At 31.8% G+C, this 24,113-nt stretch overlaps 1 protein-coding gene and 1 non-coding gene across 7 annotated transcripts in view; one reads left to right on the forward strand and one right to left on the reverse strand.

Moving 5' to 3' along the window:
- The window catches only part of Fak (protein tyrosine kinase 2 Fak), a 135,654-nt gene that overhangs the window by 53,352 nt on the left and 58,189 nt on the right, over window positions 1-24,113 (reverse strand). For 2 of the 6 annotated variants that reach the window (XM_085194134.1, XM_085194135.1), the window contains exon 3: window positions 22,814-22,881. The exons of the other annotated variants lie outside the window; for them this stretch is intronic. In XM_085194134.1, the coding sequence (XP_085050260.1) occupies window positions 22,814-22,854 (41 nt within the window). In that variant the 5' untranslated portion in view covers window positions 22,855-22,881. The remainder of the gene's footprint in view (window positions 1-22,813; window positions 22,882-24,113) is intronic. 6 annotated transcript variants of the gene reach the window in all.
- Window positions 9,124-9,196, forward strand: TRNAK-CUU (transfer RNA lysine (anticodon CUU)). The gene has a single exon. It is a non-coding gene; the product is annotated as a tRNA-Lys (tRNA).

A 24,113-nucleotide genomic window follows, 5' to 3' on the forward strand; every position in this document is an offset into this window, starting at 1 on the left:
TGTATATATTTTATGGATATAAAACAACCTTAGAAAATATAATAGACAACGACAACACAAAAACAAATTTGTACAACTTAAGTGGCATTTAAGAAGGTAAACATTGCATCACTAAGTACAGCATCCGATGGACCAGAAGCATCGCTAAGAACCTATTAACACCGATTTGCATAGCAAAGGGCGGCGTGATCGGCCTGTAAATAATCGAGCGAGCCATCGATATCGAACGACGGCTCGCTCAAATAGATTAATTATAATTTATTAAAATACTCCTCTCTCTCTCTCTCATAGATGCCTTATGTAAATAGACTATAACACATTATATTTTATTTTGTAATCACAGGTGCCGAACCCGATGGATAGATAAACGTTTCTGTATTTTAACTATTTTTTTCTAATATCTATTATTTCTTCGTAGCTAAAATATAGCTAAATATATTAATTGTAAATGTTCAATATCGATATAGTACACGACATATTAATATTGTTTTTATACATTTTTCTAATAAAAATATGAAATTTCCGAAACTTTCGCAGCTGATGTCATAGTTCAGCAGGCCTTCCAAAGGCCTCTGACGAATCTCAACGACCGCCATCAGTCGTTAACAACGGCAGTCCCGTTGTCAACGACTGATAGCGCATCGCTTTCCTTGCCTACTGAAGTGCGGAAATATTCAGCTATTGTACCGCTAGAGGTCATTCATCTGAGTACGTGTCGGTGTTGAAGTTCCTTCGTTTCGAATATCTTTTGTTATCTTCAATTATTTAAATCCTTATTTTAGAAAACGTATCAAAATTTTTATATAGCGGGATTTTTGAACTCAAACTCTGAGAAACCAAGCGTCCAAGCGCTCGCTAGCATGTCTTATGTCACCGCACTGAAGGTTTCTTAACACTAGGTTCCCAGGTTCCATCTGCCTACCCTTCCTTGTGTGCGGGATACGGTGTGTAGCTAAAAATAAAATAACATCTTCAACAAACTATCCTATATTCATAACAATCACACAACTACTTAAATATCATGATGACATATTAATTTCTGTAATCATATACCTAAATATAATATGACAATAAATCACTTAACACTAACTGCACAATATATATAAGTTAAGCAACACTGGTGTCCGCCCACGTCGTTGTTTATTTTGAATTTATATCAACAGTTTTGCCTAGAGATTTGAAAATGAATATTTTATGTGATTTTGTAATACTATATAATATTAATGAGACGAATCGTCGTTTCTGTAGGGCTTCTTGATCAATAGCAGTATATCGAGTTTCTTTCCATTGATATTTTTATAACAATAATATAAAATTATTTCGTTTCTATGGAAACAAAATATATATTTATGAAAATGGATTTTCATTATAAAACAAGAAAGTAACTATGTATACTTCTAGGCCTATCTTACCTAGCCTTTCTTCTTCCTAATTAATCCTAAATAATATAAACGTGCTTCTTAATAAAACTAGGAAAGGTACAATAACACTAAATGACAATTTGATAATTTTTACTTCAATTATAATTCAGATCAAGTTCCTCACGTCTTCCTGCCCATACAACATACATACATATTTTAATAATTATAGTATTTGTAACGCTATCTTGATCAACCTCTAGTTCTATTTCTAGATCATGAAATATTAAAAAAAATATTTGAGGTCATTTCCTTTTGATATCGTGTGAATTATTTATAATGACTTCATAAATTACTCTATATTTTTTCCTCCAAGGTGTGTAAAAATTTCCATTTCTTGTTTCTGTATGGAAAAATAACTAATACTATAAAATATATTAACTTTTTTAAAACTATTGCCTGAAGAGAGTTTGAACCCACAATATTCGCCAACTAACACCAGGTCGTCTCAACTGCGTTACGATAACATCAAATAATAATCACATGTGGGACCTCCCAAACACAGTAATTACAGAACAAAACAACATTATTATCTCTTAACTCTCAATTTTTATCAGGGCTTGTTTACCTTACTGCGCGGAGTCCAGGAAATGCCATTTAAAAAGTAATCATTTAATATTTCACGGTATAGTTTGCCCACCACAGTGTAAAAATCATTAAAACAAACGTGATTAAAATAAAGCAGTCTACGTCAGCTGTACCATTAAACGCTGCTCGCTTTGCTATTAATCATTCCGATAAGAGCGTCATATATGGTCACAGAGCGAGCTTCGATACAGCTTACACGTATCGCAGCTGCACCACTCGTGTATTTATTATATGTTCTTTTTTATATAATGTTATAAAATTGTTTTTTGTATAGAATAATGTAGAAAAAATATATGTACTGAATATTTAATAGTTTAAATACTGGATTATAAATGGATTCATTTACAACTCTTGTATTCTTTTTACAACTATTGTATTTTTGGCAAATTTTCCTTAAAATTAAGCGTTTGTTTCATTTCGATCAGCTTATAGATAAATAAATAAAGTTATGTCAATATAAAGTATTGAACGTGACAATATTGCTACAAAATAAGTAGTTTATTTGCTGCAACTTTAGTTATCAATGTATGGATATTGCGAAATACAAGCGGGCGAAGCCGCAAACGGGTACCTTGTATTAGATATAATAACAGTAATATTTGTTAAATATTTATGTTAGTTTATAACTTATAAGATTTAATATATAATCTATTGTTATTAATATCGACTAAGCTCTCATCTGGCTGTTGTTTGGACTTCAAAAGAATCAAGCTATCGTAATGTGTCTTCCTTAAAGACCGACACATCATAAACGTAATAAATTGTTATTGAAGATCACCAGGCATTAATTGCTTCGGCGCTCTGTTCAGTGTAAACGCTAAGTACATTGTGATGATGGTTTTCCTCATTTGTTTTAATGGACGACGCGGGACAATTTCACGTAGGTTTATGATATAATTAAAAAGATATTATACTTTTTATTAATGCCATGAGGCCACGTGCAAAGTTTTTGACTATAAACGCGATGGTCCTGAGTTCGATTTCACTCGAAGGAAACAATTGTTGAGTGAAATGTCGCCATTAAATATTAAATGACTAATTAAAAAAGCAGCGAAAGTTCGTTCTAAAATTAAAACGTGGAAGTCCTTTTAGAAAATATAATTGGTCACCAAAAATGCAATTTTCATAAAAGTCTATTCATTAAGTTATGCATAGGTACTATTTCAATCAATATAAAAAATATATTTTGTAATAAATATTTTATATTTAAAAACAAACTTAAAGTTACAATACCACGTTAAAAATGAAATACTTATATAAAATGTATGAGTATTTTATCGACAGTTCCTTTTTATTATTATTGTTTAGTCTGTATTGGAATTTTTCCAGTCGTAACCACATGGGTTTCTAATAACTAAAACTTTCCAACTTTCCGATCGTAAAATATTTATTGCTATTGCACTTGCATTGTAGGATTGAAAGACACAAGATTCTTTAGGACTTGGAGAAAGTTGAGTAAAGTTTCTTGAATGTTTAATAAGCTTGAATTTGTGAGATTTTCATAATATTATGACAACGTGAGGCATCACGGTACTTAGCTAAAGTACCCACTTTGTGAGTGAGTAAACACTTATGCGTCAAGAGTGTCTCTTTTTTGATTTGGGAAGGGATTCGTCGTCTATATTGTCACATAAATATGAAGCCTAAATTTTCAATAATCGATATTTTTTTACATTTTCTAATAAAGGCTCTATCTAAGGCTCACGTCATATATATTTTAGATAGAATCTAGTGACAATACTAATAACATTTTGAAGTACAAATTAAAATCTCTGTAAAATACGTATATCGAGTGTGCAACATTTTATATGTTTATTTATAATATTAATACATTTATGCCAATATTTAATCATCGATTACAAGACATTTAAATCTAGTACTTCAGTATAAAATAATAGGAAACGAATTCTAAATGTACTATTAAATACTAAACCTATACTTATATATTTAGACAAACACTGCAATAATAGCCGTTAGTTCAATCACCCTCACGCTTAGTGTCTGAACACATCGGACACGACTCACGAAACAACTGTAGGCGTTCCTTTGATGTATTTAATGGGAAAGAGCAAATTGTTTCATAGATACTTATTTAATTGCATTTAATTTACTACGAATTAAGAAAAGTGTCAAAAGTGTCTTAATGAGATCGGAGTGTCTTAACTCTGCGTATATAACGGAGTATAGTGTCAAAAAAGACTGCAATGTACATTTGTTTTTATTAGACAACTAGTGGACCCGAACGCGGCTACGCCCGCTTCAACTATACGAATATTTATTAAACATATTTATGAAATTATTGTCAGTTTTCAATAGAGAGATGCGTTGAGCAAGCTCATTTTGGGTGACGTTTTCCAACCACAAACTTTGCAAATCGTTGCTTAGCAACGACGGTTGTTATTAACATGGCGGAATAAATTGCATGTCAAATTAATAAGTATTTTAATATATTGATATATATCGAAAATATTACAAATATGAGAAACAAAAGTATCCAATGTTCATCCCGAGACCCTCAAGTATCTCTATATGAGTATTTTATCACAATTAAATTAGCAGTTTGGCCCTGATTGCGTAAAAGACAGACAGACAGACAGGCAGACAGACAGAGTTACTTTCGAATTTATAATATAGGTATGGATAGTATTTTTAAATTGCTGTATTGGGTTCTATTACTTTGCACACAATAGCACTAAATTGAGGTTTAAGAGGAAAACTGAAACATTATTACTTAGTGAGATTTTACTAACAATAGTCTTGTTTATGTAAACAAGCATGATTCAAAGAAAACTTTTAACTACTGTCTTATTACTGCGAATGAATGGAAAGTACGGCATTTAGATTTACATAGGTCAACCTAACTAATTTAAGGGAAAAACGTATGAATAATAACACTGAATGACACACATACTGTTCAAACCTAAAATAATAAATCTCTCTACAGACTATATAACTTTTGTTAATGAAGAAATTAAAATAAATGCTTCTACGTTAAAATATTTCAAGTTTATCTAGAAAGATAATGTAGTATAAATATTCAATACATACAGTAGAGTCGACGAGTAGAGGCCGCTCTGAAGTTAAGTTTCTGAACTTTTGCGCATTGTTCACTCGGGAAAAAATAGTTAAAAGTAAGACAAATCTTAAAATTCAAACTACGCAACTATCTACATTTAAAACGCGCGGAGCGCGTAGCCAAGTTTTTTTACAAACAAAACTGGCGAGCAGCACCGTGTGTTATTTTACACGAACCATTTGAAGCCACTTTTTACCTATTCGTAACTCAAAAACTATTCCATCTAAAGCTGTCATATTTGGCTCAAATATTTAGACCCCCTACCTGTATACGTGCATTAAATTTCATAAACACAGCTCAAACAGTTATTTAGATAATGACGTCTAAAAATCGTTAATTTTTAGGGGGGTGACTGACCTATAGACCTTAATGTTAACCAAGTTCCAGATGACCTAGAATGGTGAAATTTAGCATCCGGTTAAGTAATTGGGTGTATGTAAAGGGAAAAATCCGAAACTAGTATTTTTTAAATATTTTCTTATAATTTTTCAATAAATAGATTCAATTAGGAACATTTACTTATAGCGCCTGTAATGAAAGCATAGCAATTTAAGTTCATGATAATTGATTTTTAGGCTTAGCGCCTGTCAACAAAATAAGAGCAATGCATTATTTATATATGTTGCTTTAATTTATGTCACGCGTTAGTAAATATTTTATTTGTTTTGTAGTCTAACTTCACTATTACTTACGTAAGCCATCTAAAACAACACGATGCTTTCAAGTATATTTTATAATATAAGATAAGATATGTCTCCATTTGTAGCTGAAAATGCCTCTAATTTATGTCCTGACAAAGCCTGCCATCATGTGGACTTCAAGGGCTTCACGTAAAAATATAAAAATATAATAAATGGATTAACATCCTTCATTATTATTTATTATAATTTAAACATATGTTTTAGTACTTATTATACTAAGAGTATTTGCATAGTCGATTAACGTATTTGATATTAAATTATTATTACAATATTTAAGTACTAAGTCCTATATAAGATCCTATAAGGGTTCTGTTTTATTGCTTTCGAGGTACAGAACCCTAAAACAGAAAAAAATACACTAAAAAATAATGATATTGATAGAAATATATATAAAATTTAATAATAATATACTATCTGTAAGGTCAGTCGTGGCATAGGGGCACAAAGTGTGACTGTTAAACCGACTGGTAGTGAGTTCGATTCCCACTCGAGGAAATGAAATATTTATTTAAACTTATATTTCCATTTCTTCGCTCTGGTGTCGAGGCAAGGCGCGGCGGAGAGTTCCGTGACTCAACACGCAATGCCTCCAGAATTCGATGGAAAGTGGGGTTACTGAGTGTATTAACACTAGGTTCCCTCTGTCTACTCTGCTGTGTGCGGGATACAGCGTGAAGCTGATTTTATTTTTAATTTGATATATTGTCAGCCTACCAGCTATCTTAACAGAAGTAATTATAAAGTAATTATTAACAGTAAAAATTTAAGTAATTGTTAATTAAAAAATAAGAGAAAAAAAGAGAAAATTGAAAATTACTTAAACAAAATAATAAAAAATAAATAAATCCGCTTTACGATGTATCCCACACATAGCGGGGTAGACAGAGGGAACCTAGTGTTAAGACACTCAGTTCCTCTCTTTCCATCGAACTCTGGAGGCATTGCGTGTTGAGTTATTCCAACAAAATAATGAAATTAATAATAAATATATCAGATTTCTAAACGCAGCATACATTAATTACTTTCTAATTTGACAACTGTCATTTAATCAACAAAATAATAACTATAGTCGAGATTCATAGATAAATATAATCTATTTTCATATATAATTAAATATCGTCTTAAGAGTAATAATACATAATATTATTGACCATAATAAAAAAGTAAATACCTAATTATATTAGATATATTTTATTGTACGAAGGCGTTCATATTTTAATGGTTTTTTTGGCCTGGGTTTCATGATTTTACTGGTTTTAGGAACACTTGTGAAAACGGCAGAGAACGAAGTCGACCTTGGGATCATATCAATTCAGATTTGTACCGTCAGCACTTAATAAACTTATTGTTTATATTTTTTCCAAGACATGTTGAACAATGAGTCGTTCAATAGAATTGCTTGCGGGTGAAACAAGAACTTACACCGAATTGTTCCAATGCCTCCCGATGGGAGCTGTCTCTTCCGTGCTATTGCATATTCTTTGTTTGAGTGTATTGATATACAACAAACTAATAAATTGCACGAGACTATAGTAGAGTACGTATGTCGTAACTGGAATGATTTAAGTATCTACACTAGCGCTCGAAACGGGAATCCTTACTCTTCTAAAGAAGACATGCTTTGCTTAACTACGTACGGAGCTACTTCCGAAATAAAGGCTGCAGTAGATTTGTATAGTACTAGCGGACGCGCGCAGCTTCGCTTGCTTATTACTTAGGGGTGAATTCTAATAAACTTTGAAACACGTGTTCAATAAAATATTTTTAAGAGTCTCAATTTCAAATTTTATAAAAATCAGTGGCGATTTAAAGATTTTTCTATATAAACTTTCAACCCCTTATTTACACCCCTAGGGAATGAATTAAAATAAACCACGAAACTTATGTTCAATGAAATATTTTTAAGAGTCTAAATTTCAAATTTTATAAAAATCGGTGGCGATTTAAAGATTTTTCCATACAAACTTTCAACCCCTTATTTGCACCCTTAGGGGGTGAATTTTAGAAATCCATGAAACACATGTTCAATGAAATATTTTTAAGAGTCTAAATTAAAAATTTTATAATAATCGGTGGCGTTTTAAAGATTTTTCCATACAAACTTTCAACCCCTTATTTGCACCCTTAGGGGAAGAATTCTAGAAAACCATGAAACATGTGTTCAATTAAATACTTTTAAGAGTCTGAATTTCAAATTTTATAAAAATTGGTGCCGATTTAAAAAAAATTCTATACAAACTTTCAACCCCTTATTTGCACCCTTAGAGGGAGAATTCTAGAAAACGATGAAACACGTGTTCAATTAAATACTTTTAAAAATCTAAATTTCAAATTTTATAAAAATCGGTGCCGATTTAATTTTTTTTCCATACAAAATTTGAACTCTTATTTCACCCCTTTAGGGTAAAAATTTTTCAAAATCCCTTCTTAGTGGATGTCCAGATTACGAAAGTAAATATCTGTCCAAATTTCACGTTCCTACGCACAGCGGTTACGGCTGTGCGTGCGTCTTACCTCAGTCAGTGAGGACAAGTCCTTTTATATATATAGATTAAGATAGAAGTGTATTATCACAATGGTGTCCTACTTGGTTTATTCGGCGAACAGAAATGTCCTATGAAGCCCTTACTCTAAACTATGTTTTAAAAAGAGCAACTATTGAGTTTCTTGCCGTAGTAGCTTCCTATAGGAAAAGTACTTGTAATGGCCAAATTGAATAAAGAATATTTTGATTTTGATTACATTATAAACCTTTCTACTTATGATTTCTGTACAAAAAGTAATGATATCCCGTCAAAAACATAAATGTAAAATGAAAGCCAAGTTCAGTAATAAAACATATGCTTTCAGCGACAAAAGAAGTGAGATGTAAATGTATGCCAAGTTCAATAGTCAGTCCTGAAATTTATTTTTAACAATATAAAATATTTTATAACAACTGTAAATGCCCATTCTTCTTACAACTTGGAGACTTTATTTATGTGTAATATCTGATTTGGCTAGTTTTCTTATGAATTTACAATAGAATCTGAGTAGAATACAATTTGAATACATTCATTTATATCGATGTAAATTAATTTGAAAACTAGCCAAGTCAGATACTACACATAAATAAAGTCTCCAAGTTGTAAGAAGAATGGGCATTTACAGTTGTTATAAAATATTTTATATTGTTAAAAATAAATTTCAGGACTGACCATTGAACTTGGCATACATTTACATCTCACTTCTTTTGTCGCTGAAAGCATATGTTTTATTACTGAACTTGGCTTTCATTTTACATTTATGTTTTTGACGGGATATCTTAGAAGTAAGTCACATTTTAAAGCCCTATTCATCAGCCCGGCTAGCTCAGTCGGTAGAGCATGAGACTCTTAATCTCAGGGTCGTGGGTTCGAGCCCCACGTTGGGCGTTAATTTTTATATTTTTATTTCGGATGTAGAATATTTAATTATATTACTTTTTAATGTATATAATAATTAATTACAATTTATTTTAAATTAACAATTTTATATAGAATTCAATATTATTACTTCAATAACTTAATTAGTTTGGTAGTCCACCTACTTACTACTTAAAAAACTTGAAAAAAAAAATACATAAATCTCGATGCAATCACTACATAGAGTGCAATCGTATTACATCGCATTGCGCTTCCAACCTTATCCCGACTAATAGAGATTGTATCGGTTGGCGAGGAGCCAGCGCGGCAATTTTATTAAAAACTAGCGTGGCATTGTTAACATCTGTTCTGCAGACCTGGCCAATAAACTAAATACTTCATTGCAGTACAGTGACCCGCCGCTATGGAGCTACGATACAATTATAAATATTATGTAAGACTATTTGATATTGGTAGTTGCGAATTCAAATCTCATACAGGGAAATATTTATAACGTGTTAAGTGCCGAATTCTGGAGGCTTTGCGTGTTGAGTGGCAGAACTCAACGCCGCGCTTTGCCTCGACACCGGAGTAAAGAAATGGAAACATAAAGATAAATAAATATTTCACTAGAGATATAATTAGATTTCTAATATATCATTATAGAAAAGCAGTACAAGAATAAAGTTACTTTAGTAAATAAATAAAAAACGTACCTACTTTTTTTTTTGCTATTTGGAGGCTGGTCACGTACGAAAAAGCCCAAACCCCTAAACCAATTTTTCTTGTCGTAAAACGGAAAAGAGAGTGCCATAAAAAAAATTCACCAACTCCAGAGAATTACAACAAACTGAACCCTAACTGATGAAGAAGCTCATTTTAAAAATATATATTGCTTAATGCTTAAAGAACAACATCTAAAAAATTACCAACAATAGTTAACAGCATAATAAATTATAAAATATAAAGCGTATATATTTTTTAAACGAATATTTTTCTGGGATTCGCTAACAAATATTTTATCATATTTTTACTATGAAAAACGAAAAAAGAAAACAATAGCCGACTCACAGAGTACGTACGAGTATAAGCTCAACAACGTTTCAATTTATAAGTGAAAACAACGTTGTAAGTTAACGAGTTAAACGCAATACTCAGAACATTGTACAAAACTCGACTCAAAAAGGCTTTAATAAAATATTCACAGTTACGTACAGCTAATTTATGGTTAAAGTTGTGAATATTGCGCGAAAACATGTATTCAAAAAATGCGCGAGCGAGCACAGCGAGATGCATGGCCACATAATTTCTTGTTTTTCTTTATTTATTTTTGTGGTGTAGCCTCCGAATTTATTTTAAACATAAACAACTTGAAATTTACACAGCAAGTGTGGGTTTAAAAAACATTGATCGAATTTGAGAGACCATTAGGTTCAATTAATAGACAATTAGTATCGTACGAAGTGATCTATCATTCTCTTATTTAATAGTTAGGAGATTCTCATAATAAAAAAACTATGTTATCTCTAGTAGGAATATTTATAAAATAAATACCTAGCAAGAGGCCAGCGGTAGCGCAGGGGCCCGCTTTTTATATTTTTTTTATTCTTCAAGAAAAATACATTCACAGCCGGGTAGGCAGAGGGAACATAGTGTTAAGATACTCCGTTCCTCACTTTCCACCGAGTCTTTCGAGGCATTTCATATTGATATCATCGAATTTTATATGTGTCTAAACAAAAAAACTTCAACTCAAAATATCCACTGAGCCTCTAGGTTCCCTGGCGATATGACAATATTGACAAAAGAGCTATCAAGGGACACCGCCTACACATACCGCCGATACCAAAGTCATATTTATTTTATTATTCTTTAAATGACTACAGTCGCAATTTTGAAGTACATACATGAATCTCACAGTGGGCGTATCTTGAGAACATTACGAGGTATTACTTAAAAATCGTTTCAAAACAGAAAGCTTTTAAGTATTGCGCTCAAATTTAGCGATAAAACTGCACGCATGGATATTACAACAATGAGTTGTAATGAGGTAAAATTTGATTTTGTTTTACTTTAAGGGATAATCTCTTTCACTTTTACGCAGGTAATAAAAATATTCATTTTGAAAGCTTAAAATGGCCAAATAATTATTAACGAATACTATAAAAATATATTTTCATATGCAATATAGATTAAGCGTAAATAATACGTTAAACGCTTCCGGCAAAATGTCTCAATTACACACTAACAAAAAAATATAAATAAATAAGGGAAATTATATACTACTTCATAAATAAAAGATCGAGTAAATACGATCGTTTATTGAATTAATCTTTTTATCACCATTTCAATGTTGAAAAATTACTTAATGCAAATTAAATACATACATGTAGTGAAAAATTGTATTTGCAATTTTATATCTTGATTGCTACATTATTAACAGCAAGTTTTAATTAAAAATGTTGTTTTATTTCAAAACGCAACTAACCAGTAACCTTATTATGTTATACTCTTTTTATTTTATATTCATCTACTTTTCATATAGAAGAAAATTTTATATAAAACTTTTCTTTTCGTACATTAGGAAAGATTGTGTTGAACGAAAGTAAACACCTTAGAAGGTACTAGATCCAACCCGACATCTTAAATTTCCTATTTAATAAACACGACTATTTCCACACCACAAACTAAAGCCAGACAAATACAAACAACATTTCCACTGACATGGAATATCTAAAACGTATATAAAGACAACATTAAATTAAGCATTAACAACATTAATACATCAGTTAATCCCGACATTAACACGTAAAATTAATGAAATGGAGAATTTGAAATATCAAGTATTATATCTTTAGCGAACTAGCCGCAGCTACGATAGTGGTAGTTTGCGCAATGCTGCATTACCGTCTGATGTTTCCTGCAAGCACTAAGCGACATTTAACAACTCTGCTCAGATAAACGCGCTTAGATTAGATATAAGTAAACTTTCTTAAACATGATTGAATGTTTATAGTTTGTACCGTTGTCACATTAACTTTCAATCGTCTAATAGGTTGCAAATGTTATTCTAGTGGATAGTTTTTTTCCAGCTTCCTGCGAGTATCAGGGTAGGCGAGAGAGTCTATCATTAAGACACTCCACTCTCCACTTTCGTTGAGTTCTAGAGGCATTGCTAGAAATCAACACCGCGTTACAGCCTTCCTACGTTACGACTGAGCAAGACTGGACTCTATGTCTTATTTCTAATAATTTGATAACTGAAAGTTAATAATCTGATTGGGAGTTACATAAAACAAATATTAGCAACAATTTATTGACCACATCTGAATAATATTTCTGCAAGTAGCAATTACTTTTTTGTATTTTGTTCCTTTGATCTTCTTCATAGATATAGACATATCATAGAATAGACTATTTATTAGCTTCATATATACAAAAGGAAACGGAAACTACTTTCTTTATCTATCGTATTAAAATGAAGACAACAGGAAATTTAAAAACCTACGCCATTATAGTAAATTGCAAAAGTAACGTTACGATCTCCATATGCAGTATAAAAATGCGCAACGTGTCATATCTGCTATCTATCATGAACGTACTGAGCGAAATTTAACGACATTGAAATGATAACCCCGGGGGCACAATATCAGTAATAGTTAACCTATTTTGCGGACACTACATTTTTGTATTATCGTAAAAAAGTATCTAAATCTAGATACGTATAGTGTAGAAGCCCGATTTTGTGTATTTTTGACGCCAATATATAAAATACAGCTCGCAGAGGCTACTATTGTGGATTCAAATACCAAATGACCTAACGTTCACCTTTAAAATACAAATTAAATAGATTGGTTCGTAGCAGAAGATTTAGTATTAAATTACCTAAGTATTATTTCTATAGAGGCAAAAAGAAGAAAACTAAAATTCTTTGTTCAAGAACAACAAGACGGGGAAGAAGCGTAAAGATAAGATAAGGTGAAACAGGAGATAAAGCTTCCTTTTATAATCAACTTAATTCACATTCATTATTATGTAAATCACTTAATTAAAACTTTATGTGAGTACAAAAATACAGCATTTAAGTGCACTATCCCATTCAAAGATAGCACAAACTGCATGGACTTTTACGACGGGTCCTAAGATACTTTCATACAGATAAGATGCACAGATATACCAGTTTTCCTTTCTTTTTATCTATTTCTATTTTATGTTTACTAACACTTGTTATTTTATAAAGTTTTAATGACGTATAAAATCTAATGCAAACAAACTCATGAGATGCAGGGCCAGGCCAGCGTTATCGTCGGTCGACGCTTCCTGCGGGCACTAAGCGACATTTAACGACTCGAGCGCGATCGGCACACACTAAAATTGCAACGATAACATCTTCTTAATTACCCATCAGATTATTCGAGGAACTTCAATTTAATATAGACCACCCGCATTATTCTCAATTTTGGAGGACAAGCTGCTCTCGTTTCACCTTGTCTGTGTGGTCTGTATGAAATATAACTTAAACATATATAAAGAACGGAAATATTCGCTTATATACATGAAAAAATTATATTTTTTCAAAACATAATTTTCGATTAAAAATGTGCAATCACCATTTAATTCCTACAACCACGCAATATAAACAATATTTAATACTGTTAAAGCCTTTCGATTTTTTTCGATTAAAAAATATCATTTTTGGAACGTGACAAGTGTCAAGATTATAACACACCTACACAAGTATCTACAAACCCATATAGAGTTTTGCTTAAAATAAACTTATTAAGGTATTATGTAACCCCAAAACCAGAGTGACGACACACTATATTCTTTTTATACTATTTACTCTTATTATATTTACTTCATAGAAGTCAATGATAGGTTAAAATTAAACAACACAGTTATTTAGTTATCACGGTTATTTCATCATCAAGGGACACAATAGTACATCACTATAAACAACAAACGCCAAATAACTTAATAGATTTACTTGTACAATCGATCAAAAGGTAATTTGAATTATAGACACTACAAATTACCATTAACTTACAAGTGACAACACAATTACATGCTATGGAATTAACATTTCATGTTAAAATCGACTACAACTATAAACTTTACTGAATAACAGGCATTAGTAGCCTTAATAAATACCTTATTTGAATATAATTTATATTTTGTATTTAATAAATTTTGTTATAAAATTATTTTACAGCTAAATTTTAAAAGCGCGGCGTTAATTTCTGCCCCTTCTGAATGGAATTTTTTTTTAATTATAAATGATAAAGAATTAAAATATAATGAACAATGGTATTATTTGAAGTGGTTTAAAATATGATTATAAGAAAAATATACCTGTAAAATACAAGAAAAATATCAGACCCATTTAGAAAGGCACATCAAGAAAATAACACGAAAAAAGCATACCGTACAACGGCCTTTAACGTCTCGTTATGGCAAGATTACGATCGCGGCAGTTTACGAAATATAGAAATGAGCCCGCGCAGACGATCTGGCGACGACGTGAGTTAAGATCGGTGTTTTTACTTTGAAATCATGTATAAACTAAAATTTATAATAAAAATTAACGGTTATTACAACCACAAAAATTAATATGTTAGTATTGCCAATTATAAAAACGGTAAAAAATATAAGCAATTATTTTTTTTAATGTTAATCGTATAAATAAATTATGACCTAATAATCTCTGCCGACTAAGAAGCACGTAGTTATCAAAAAGCATTCCACCATCTTATTTACTCGATACTGTCAAATTATCTACTGAAACATTATACTGAAATTTACAATCTTAATAGAATATCAAATTTTCATTTCAACATAAACTGCCTATATAATCTTTACTCTGTATCCCGCACATAGTAGGATAGGCAGAGGGAACCTGGGAACCTAGTGTTAAGACACTGTTCCCATTAATACTTTCCACCGCATTCTGAAGGCGTTGCGTCTTGATAGACGGAATTTAACATCGCGTTTTACCTCGTTATCAGATACAAGCACGAAATTCATAATCTTTACAGAATATAAAATTTTCATTTCAACATAAACTACATCCCTACTATTCAAGATGTAATAAATCGATACAAAAAAAATCGATATAAACTTTTAACACGGCGATATTGAAAATGGGGGCTCACATCGCGAAATATGAATAAACATTTAATTTCAGCAAGCACGATTTATTGGACACTTAATTTAAATTCAATACAATGGCAGCCAATAAAAGGCTAATGATGGCTGCGTAAAGCGCGGCGCGTGGGTAGCGGGCGTATCGTGTGCGCGAACTTACGCAACTTTTAGTGCTACATGTTTATTAATATCGATAAATTATAATTATTTATTTGTTTTTGTTCATAAATTTATTGTTTTTACGTATTTTATTAGGCTATCAAATTTTAGATAACAAAATTGAAAGTTATTATTGTCTTGTTTGTTTTTCATGTATTCATGCATAACGTAACCAATTATTTTAACCAAACAGGTGTTTTCAATATATTTCACTGGATTCTTTACTAGCAGAAGGTATTGCACTGCTCAGACATGTATTTACCAACATAAGCTTCCTGTCGCTCTTCTTACCATTATATATTAACGCCAGATTTAAAGAACCATACCATACTATACCATTATATAATTAACCATTGTATTTGACTCCAACGTAATTCGCAATAATAAAAATTAATCAAAACACCTAGAATAAAAAATTTATAATAACAATCGTTTTCTTTAATAAAGGGATATATTTTTAGCAACAAATTTGTACCTAAAATATTGCTAGCGTAGCAACTCGTCGACATACATTGTATGTACGAGTACATCCTTATATCGCTATTGGATTTGCAGTTTATATATCTCAATCTACGGAATATCGATGAATTTACACGCAGACGTATAGTAGTAATTGACAGTTCCCTTTTTTATAGCAACAACGTATATAGTAGAACCGTTGAATTATTTTTACTTCTTTGCATTCTTAGAATGTGTCACAAGTTTTAATTGTTTCCATTTGACAACGCGGGTGAAGCTGTGGTAAAAGCTAATACTTAACAAAACGAAACAAATATTTTTGTGTGAAATTTATTAATTACAGTATCGAGTATAAATTTACATAAGCACATTAATATGTAATAATGATGTTCCCAACCTTAAATCCACTAGAACCACAACCCAAAGGTTGAGTCAGTCACTCTAGTTTAGTATAACAGCTTGTCTTATTTCGGATATACAAACACTTAAGGCTTCCATTCAAATTTAGAAAAGAGACAATTGTCGGTTTCACTTCAAAGGAACGCCACGTAATTAATTCAGCTAACATTTCGGGAGCGGGTCCTTTGATCAAATTGAAATCGTCCGTACAATTCGTCAATTAAGCACACACACCTATTAGAATACCTTTGTTATTTTAATTGCTTATTACGTGTAACAAGTAAGGTGTTTGCTAGACTTATTTGAACTAGAAACGAATTTATAAAAAAAAATAAGAGGCCAGTCGTGACTGTAAACTAAGTAATTATAAAAAAAACTCTTCATGCTCCCCCAGATTCTTAGAAGATAGGTAAATGATATCATCATCATTTCATCCAATTTCTATATAAGCCAAGATATTGCGTGTTGGGACTTGGGTGATAAAGCCTTATGAAAGGAAAATATTTATTTTTAAAAATATACATTTATATAAATATTGACAATTTCAAGTTGAAAATATAATAAAATATAATATTACATCAAACAAGTATGGGAAAACCTAGGGTACGTACAAATTGTAATTGAATTAAAATCGATATCTCCCCCAGCTTACGACTACTTTTTTGTAATCAAAAAAACAACCCTATTCTAATGAATAGGGTTGTTTTTTTCCGTCTAGGTTTTAATGTAATTAAAGTGTAATATATCTCACTTAGCGATTCTGTTGGAAGTTGGAACTAGTCTTTACAACTCTGATTACCTTTTTTTTTTTCTTAATTTTTGCTGTTATTTTCCAGCTAACCGTTTTATCCATTATATAACAGGGTAGGTAAAGAGAACTTAGTGTCTAGATACGCTGTTCTCCGCATTCCACTCAAATGCGACTTACGACAAAAACAAAACTGTACTAAAAAAGTAACTAAAAACAACTACTAATTCTAAAGTAAGTTATTATTTAACTAATAATTAAGTGATAATATTGGCGTATAATCACATTGTATTGTAATAGCTACATACCTATACAATATAAATCAATCAAATCTAATTAATCCCTTACAACTAATGTAAATAAGCATGTAATAACGATCAAATCGTGACATACGGTTTCGTTTACCGTTTAAGGAGAACTACTATCACATTGCTATAAATTACACGGCTACTGCACACTTTTAGTTGTTAGCCGCAACTGGTCTACTGTTAGATATTTTGAGGAATTATACGTCAATTTTCATATTAGTAAAGTGTGGCGTTAGGTTCCGTCACGCAATGCCTCAAAAATCCCGCGGAAAGAACGGAACGGAATATCATCTGCTCACCCTGCAATGGATAGATACAGCATGAAAGCATATAAAATTATATATTTATTATCTACAATATATATATATTTTTTTAATAATTAAAAAAAAATATGATGTGGACGATTTTAAGCAGAAATTCAAACTAAAAGTTAATGAAACCACAAAATAAATAATTATTATAACTAAACTAAACTAAATCGCAGCAATACAAATTAAATATTGATATAGAACACTCAAATCAAATCCACAACACAAAACGCTATTCAATGTGACAGCCTGTCCCATAGACGTAGTGTTAAGTTGTACCTATGCACACAAGTAACAAGATAGCGGCCGCCTCTCCCACTTCCTGTATATATAGTGACGAGTTAATTAATTATCCGTCTGTATAAAATATGTTTATTATGAATTTGCGTCATACATTAACATAAAGCATATATGTATATACAAAATAAAGGGAACGCCTTGAATTATTTATAACAGAACAGACATGTATTTCCGAAGTTATAAAAATAACTAATGTTTTTTGTTTGTTTTACGATGTATTCTGCACGTAGCAGGGTAGGCAGGGGAAACCTGGAGACCTAGCGTTAAGATAGTTCGTTCTGATTAAGATATTTCCGCTTAGATTTTCGGACGAATTCTCAAGGCATTGCGTGTTCAATTGCGGAACTCAACGCCGCGCTTTTGTTTCTTCATCAGAATGAAGAAAACAAAATATTAAATATTACATTCCCACAACTAGCAATCGAGGTTCCATTATACCATATTGGAAATAAGATTTTTTTCTAATTCCTTCACATTTTACACAAATATAAAAATTCTAACATTCCCAAATAGAAACCTATGACTAAAAAACTACATACCTAACATCAAAATCAAACGACTAACATTAAATAGAAAATGTACAGCATTCCAGATGTATTCACTATTATACAATAACAATATCAGAACAGAGCCATCACCCGTATACATTACAACAATCCCGTAGGAAGTCACAATTACAAAGGCGACCTACGCGGCACTAACTCGTTATTAGCTGTATTAGTAGTGTTTGTGTCATGTGGGGGGAACAACATGTAGGCGACGAGATTATTCTGTAATGCATTCATTCTATTTAAAATTTTTACAACCAATCAATTATTAAATATAACCTATATATATAAAAGGACTTGTCCTCACTGACTGAGGTAAGACGCGCGCACAGGCGTAACCGCTGTGCGTAGAAACGTCAAATTTGGACAGATGTTTACTTTCGTAATATGGACATTCACTAAGAAGGGATTTTGAAAAATTTTAACCCTAAAGGGGTGAAATAGGGGTTGAAAGTTTGTATGGATTTTTTTTTAAATCGACAACGATTTTTGTAAAATTTGAAATTCAGTTTCGTGGTTTTCTAGAATTCACCCCGTAAGGGTGCAAATAAGGGGTTGGAAGTTTGTATGGAAAAATCTTTAAATCGCCACCGATTTTTATAAAATTTGAAATTTAGACTCTTAAAAATATTTCATTGAACACATGTTTCATGGGTTATTAGAATTCACTCCTAAATAAGTAAGCGAAGCTGCGCGCGTCCGCTAGTAATTTATATTAACAAAACTGAATAACTTAAATTGTGAATTTCGTCGCGATGATATTTTTAAACTGATTTCTTTATTCCTACATAAACTCATAAAGTTTAAATTAAAGGAAAGAAGTGTCTTAAAATCATAAGGTTATTGGTTATAGAACCTATTCCCGCTGCCTACACTACTATGAGCGGGATACAATGTGAAGCTAAAAAAATATAACCATTAACATTTTTATTACTTTTTATATATAAAATGTTTTAAACAAAATACCTAATTCTAATAGTATATAACAAGCAATCATACGTCTCTAATTAAAAAATAATAAACAATGAATGCTTGTTAAAACTAAACAGAATATGAATTCCCTACAGTTACCTTAAAGCTTATTTATTAATAATTATTATTATTTAAAGAATATAAGATTCAAAAAGGGAATTAACATAAAGAGATAAAAATAACTTAAGAAAAAATAAAAAGTAAAACTTTATTATTTCCGGCATCGCTCTATATGATTTATTACTATAATGGTTTCATTAATCTTCGTCAATAATGATTATATTTTTACTTTAACGCAAATAATTTTATATATAAGAATAATTTATTAAAGAAGTTTGTGCATATTTAAGGCACTTTCGTTTTCAATCGGTGAAATTCCCACAAACTTCAAGGAATAAATGTTGCAAGACAAATATTAATAACTAGCGGACGCGCGCAGCTTCGCTTACGTATTTAGGGGTGAATTCTAATAAACCATGATACATGTATTCAATGAAATATTTTTAAGAGTCTAAATTTCAAATTTTATAAAAATCGGTGGCGATTTAAAGATTTTTCCATACAAACTTTCAACCCCTTATTTGGACCCTTAGGGGGAGAATTCTAGAAAACCATGAAAGATGTGCTCAATTAAATACTTTTAAGAGTCTAAATTTAAAATTTTATAAAAATCGGTGGCGATTTAAGAATTTTTCCATACAATCTTTCAACCCTTTATTTGCATCCTTAGGGGGTAAATTCTAGAAAACGATGAAACACGTGTTCAATTAAATACTTTTAAAAATCTAAATTTAAAATTTTATAAGAATCGGTGCCGTTTTAAATTTTTTTCCATACAAACTTTCAACCCCTATTTCACCCCTTTAGAGTTAAAATTTTTCAAAATCCCTTCTTAGTGGATGTCCAGATAATGAAAGTAAACATTAGTCCAAATTCCACGTTTCTACCATCAGCGGTTACGGCTGTGCGCGCGTCTTACCTCAGTCAGTGAGGACAAGTCCTTTTATATATATAGATTAATATAAATTAATGCCTACTTTTAGATAAATTGGCGAGTTAATTTTCTGAACAAACGCAGTCAACTATCATATTAAAAGAATTGAACCGAAATTAAGCATTTAGAGAATGCAATCATTTTAAATACCAATTCGAAAACAACACAAAAATATAAGGAACCATAAATTAAAATAAACAAAACGAAAATAGAACCTATAACAACCTGTACTTAAAATATATACCAACACTTCACTCTATAACACAAGTTCATTTTGTTCACTCAGTTTACCTATTAGGTGTATAATGATAATTGTGGGTAAGAGAGGCGACGTTAAAGTTTATGAGAAACATCAGCATGAGGCAGCATGGCTACATGAGTAAGGTAGGCGAGTTTAATGAGTTTTTAATTTTAGGCATGTACCTGGGGCTTAATGGCAAATTGCATGCATGTGCATAGCTTAGCTTAATATTGCAGATTTATCACTCAAATTATAGTACGGTCAACCAGTCGTGGCCGCCCTAAAGTAAGATTTTCTGAACATTTTTGCGCCTTATACTCGGTAAGAAAATAATCAAATGTAAGAAAAATCTTACAATCTGAGCCGTTTACATCTACATAGCGGCCACGACTCGTTGAGCGGACTGTACAACGTTCACACAAAGTTGTCTGGTCTAATATTAATAGTAGCCTTAGGTGAAGTTGTCTCGTCTTGTGTTAAATTTATCCTTCAACTGCTTGAGGATATTGTTGTTCACATTCCGTACCTTAGAGAGCAATGTACAGGCCTTCAAGTTATCAACATAAATATTAACAAATAAAAAATATGAAATTAGGACCGTTATGGCGCAGTGGGACAGTGGCTGACCGTGAACGCTCCAGTTATTAATTCGATTCCCACTGGAGGAATCATTTTTTCATTTTCTCGCTTTAGCAAGACGAAGGGCGACGTTATATCGAAACAATAAGTGCCCTCTGCCTATATATTACCTATATTACCTGCCTATATATTAACCTATATATTTACGAATTTATTCGTCAAATAAGGTTTTTTATGAAAATACATTTTTAGTTAATGAATATTTCCTACAAATATTTTACAAAGGCAAAAAAATATGCAACAGAATAAATGTCTTGAATTTTTGGAACATCTGTTGGATTCAAAAAGGAATGTTTAATATAAAAAAAAAAAACATTTTACTATCGTTAAAAATATTTCAAATGCCTTCCTCATATTTAACTTGTTTTCATAATTTTAATATAAAGAAAATAAAAACTCAAAGGCGTACAAAAACGTAAGGAGAGACTTTGATATCTATAACAAAGAACAAGACCTTTGCCGTCTCAAGTTCGTGATGATGGTCGTTAGGTGTCGTTAACAGGTGTGAAGCGTCCGCGTCGTGAGGAGCAGGCTTTATGTGCGTTACTCGGCTTCCCTTTAATTGTATGGAGAGAACGGGGGTTGCGAGAATTATATAATAAAAAACGGTTAAGTGCGAGTCGGCATTCGCCTACCGGGGCTTTCGTTTCCAGAACCAATTTCATAAATGAAGGTCAATGTTCGGTACGGTCAACTATAAGAGTTCCGTTTTTACCTTTGAGGTACAAAGCCATGAACATATCAAATCAATAATTTATTATATACATTTTAATTAATCATCACTTTTATGAAAATATTTGAGAGTTCTGCTACTTTCACTATCCGAAAATAAAACAGTGAAACAATCTTTGAATATATCGATAATAGATAAATATTAATTTACACAGAAAAAATGGGTACAAAAAAAATAGTGTATAAAATTCTCGAGCTAGCAGTTACTAACAAATATTATTTACATGTGCGAGGTGCTTTATATTTGCTTTAATGCTGTATACAAAAGCTCAGTATCTAAATATTGGCAGCTACAGGCATAATAAGCATATAAATTTTACTCAGCTTTGCTATATTATTTATTCAATTTTAATTTTACTATATAAAAATAATAACATTAAATATTATTATTATTGTTATGTTAGTAGTAGTAAGCCCGACGGGCTGCGGATTCGATTCCGACTCGAGGAAATCAAATATTTAATATTTACATTTTCTCGCTCTTACGACGAGGCACCAATGCCTCCAGAATTCCGCGAAAAGTGGGAAACGGAAGTGTTTTAACATTATATTCCCAGGTTCCCTCTGCCTACCCTGCTATGTGCGGGATACAGCGGGAAGCTAAAAAAAAAAGCAAATAATTGTTATTGACACAATCATCCTCATCAGAAATCCTACATCCCGCCACCATCAGGCTGTTAATAAAGATTGTCTTACCGGCGGAACGGCAGCGAAAATGTCACACGTCTACTAATCATGCCATGCAGTTAAAACCGGCAGCTTACCTGTAACAAACATAAGTATTTTTTAAATATAATGACTGTAATATACAAGTAGTGACAGTGGGCATGTATGAAGAGGTTGATGACAGTGGACGAGGCGAAAGAGGTATGTAGACCGTAGCGTTTAGCGCCCCCTTCTCTCTGTCTACCCCGCTAGGGGTAAAGCGTGAAGTTAAGTTTTAGTGATAGTAAAAGAAGTGACAATAAAATTGTATTATGTAAGCACTTCCGATATTAAGTGTGGCAAAGCATATATGATGTACAAATAATAAATATTAGAAAAGCTTTTAGCGAACTACCTACTATGAAAGTTATTATTTTTCATTGTTGTGTTATTTTTTCTACCTTTATTAGGCAACGAAAATTTAGTGTCAGTATTTTTCTTGACTGTTTTTTGTTTTAATTGAATATACATAATACATATGTACATTAGTATCTCTTTCGTGGGGCCCAAAAAGCAAAAGCCCGCCGTTCAGGTCCGCCACTCAACACGCAATGCCTCGAAAAGTGGGGAACGGAGTGTCTTAACACTAGGTTCCCTCTGCCTACCCTGCATGATTATAGCGTGAAGCTGATTTGATTTAAATAGTGGTTTATAAATAAGATATAGGCATACACTTAAAAAAAAGAAGAAAATTGTGAAAGTGAAAGTTGTACTTAAAATAAGCGAATAAAGACATTGACGAAAATAAAAAAAAAAACATTTTAAAGAAAATGATGACCACAATCGGTCATAATAGCGTAGGTACTTTAACATACAAAATACGCAGAAAAAACGGAGAAACAAAACCCTACTAAAAACAAAATCCATTTCCTAACGATCAATTATAACACAAAGGAATAACACTCAGCTAAGTAGCAACACTTAATGGAAGCCCAACGAAAACGTGCAAATTAAAACGCGAGCCTCACTCGTAATATTTTTCAAACTACCCACTCGAAAATAAAGGGGAGTGCGCTCGAGTTCCAACAAAAAAAGATCGTCATTAAACCCACCCCTGTAACCGAATAGGGAGCAAACAACGCGCAAACGTCAAAAATAAATTTAATGTGTGTAGGTAGGTACAGTGCGGTCGACGAGCTGTGGCCACCCTGAAGTTAGATGTAGATGACTGCGCAGAATTGATTTTAAGACATTTCTTACTTTTATAATATCGTTCCCGAGTGAACAATGCGCAAAAGTTTAGAAAGCCTAACTTCAGGGCGGCCACGACTCGTAGTGCGTACTGTAAACG

Source organism: Heliconius melpomene, chromosome 12, assembly GCF_056956725.1.
Source record: "Heliconius melpomene rosina isolate 202511_hmr_F chromosome 12, ASM5695672v1, whole genome shotgun sequence".
Classification (NCBI taxonomy): domain Eukaryota; kingdom Metazoa; phylum Arthropoda; class Insecta; order Lepidoptera; family Nymphalidae; genus Heliconius; species Heliconius melpomene.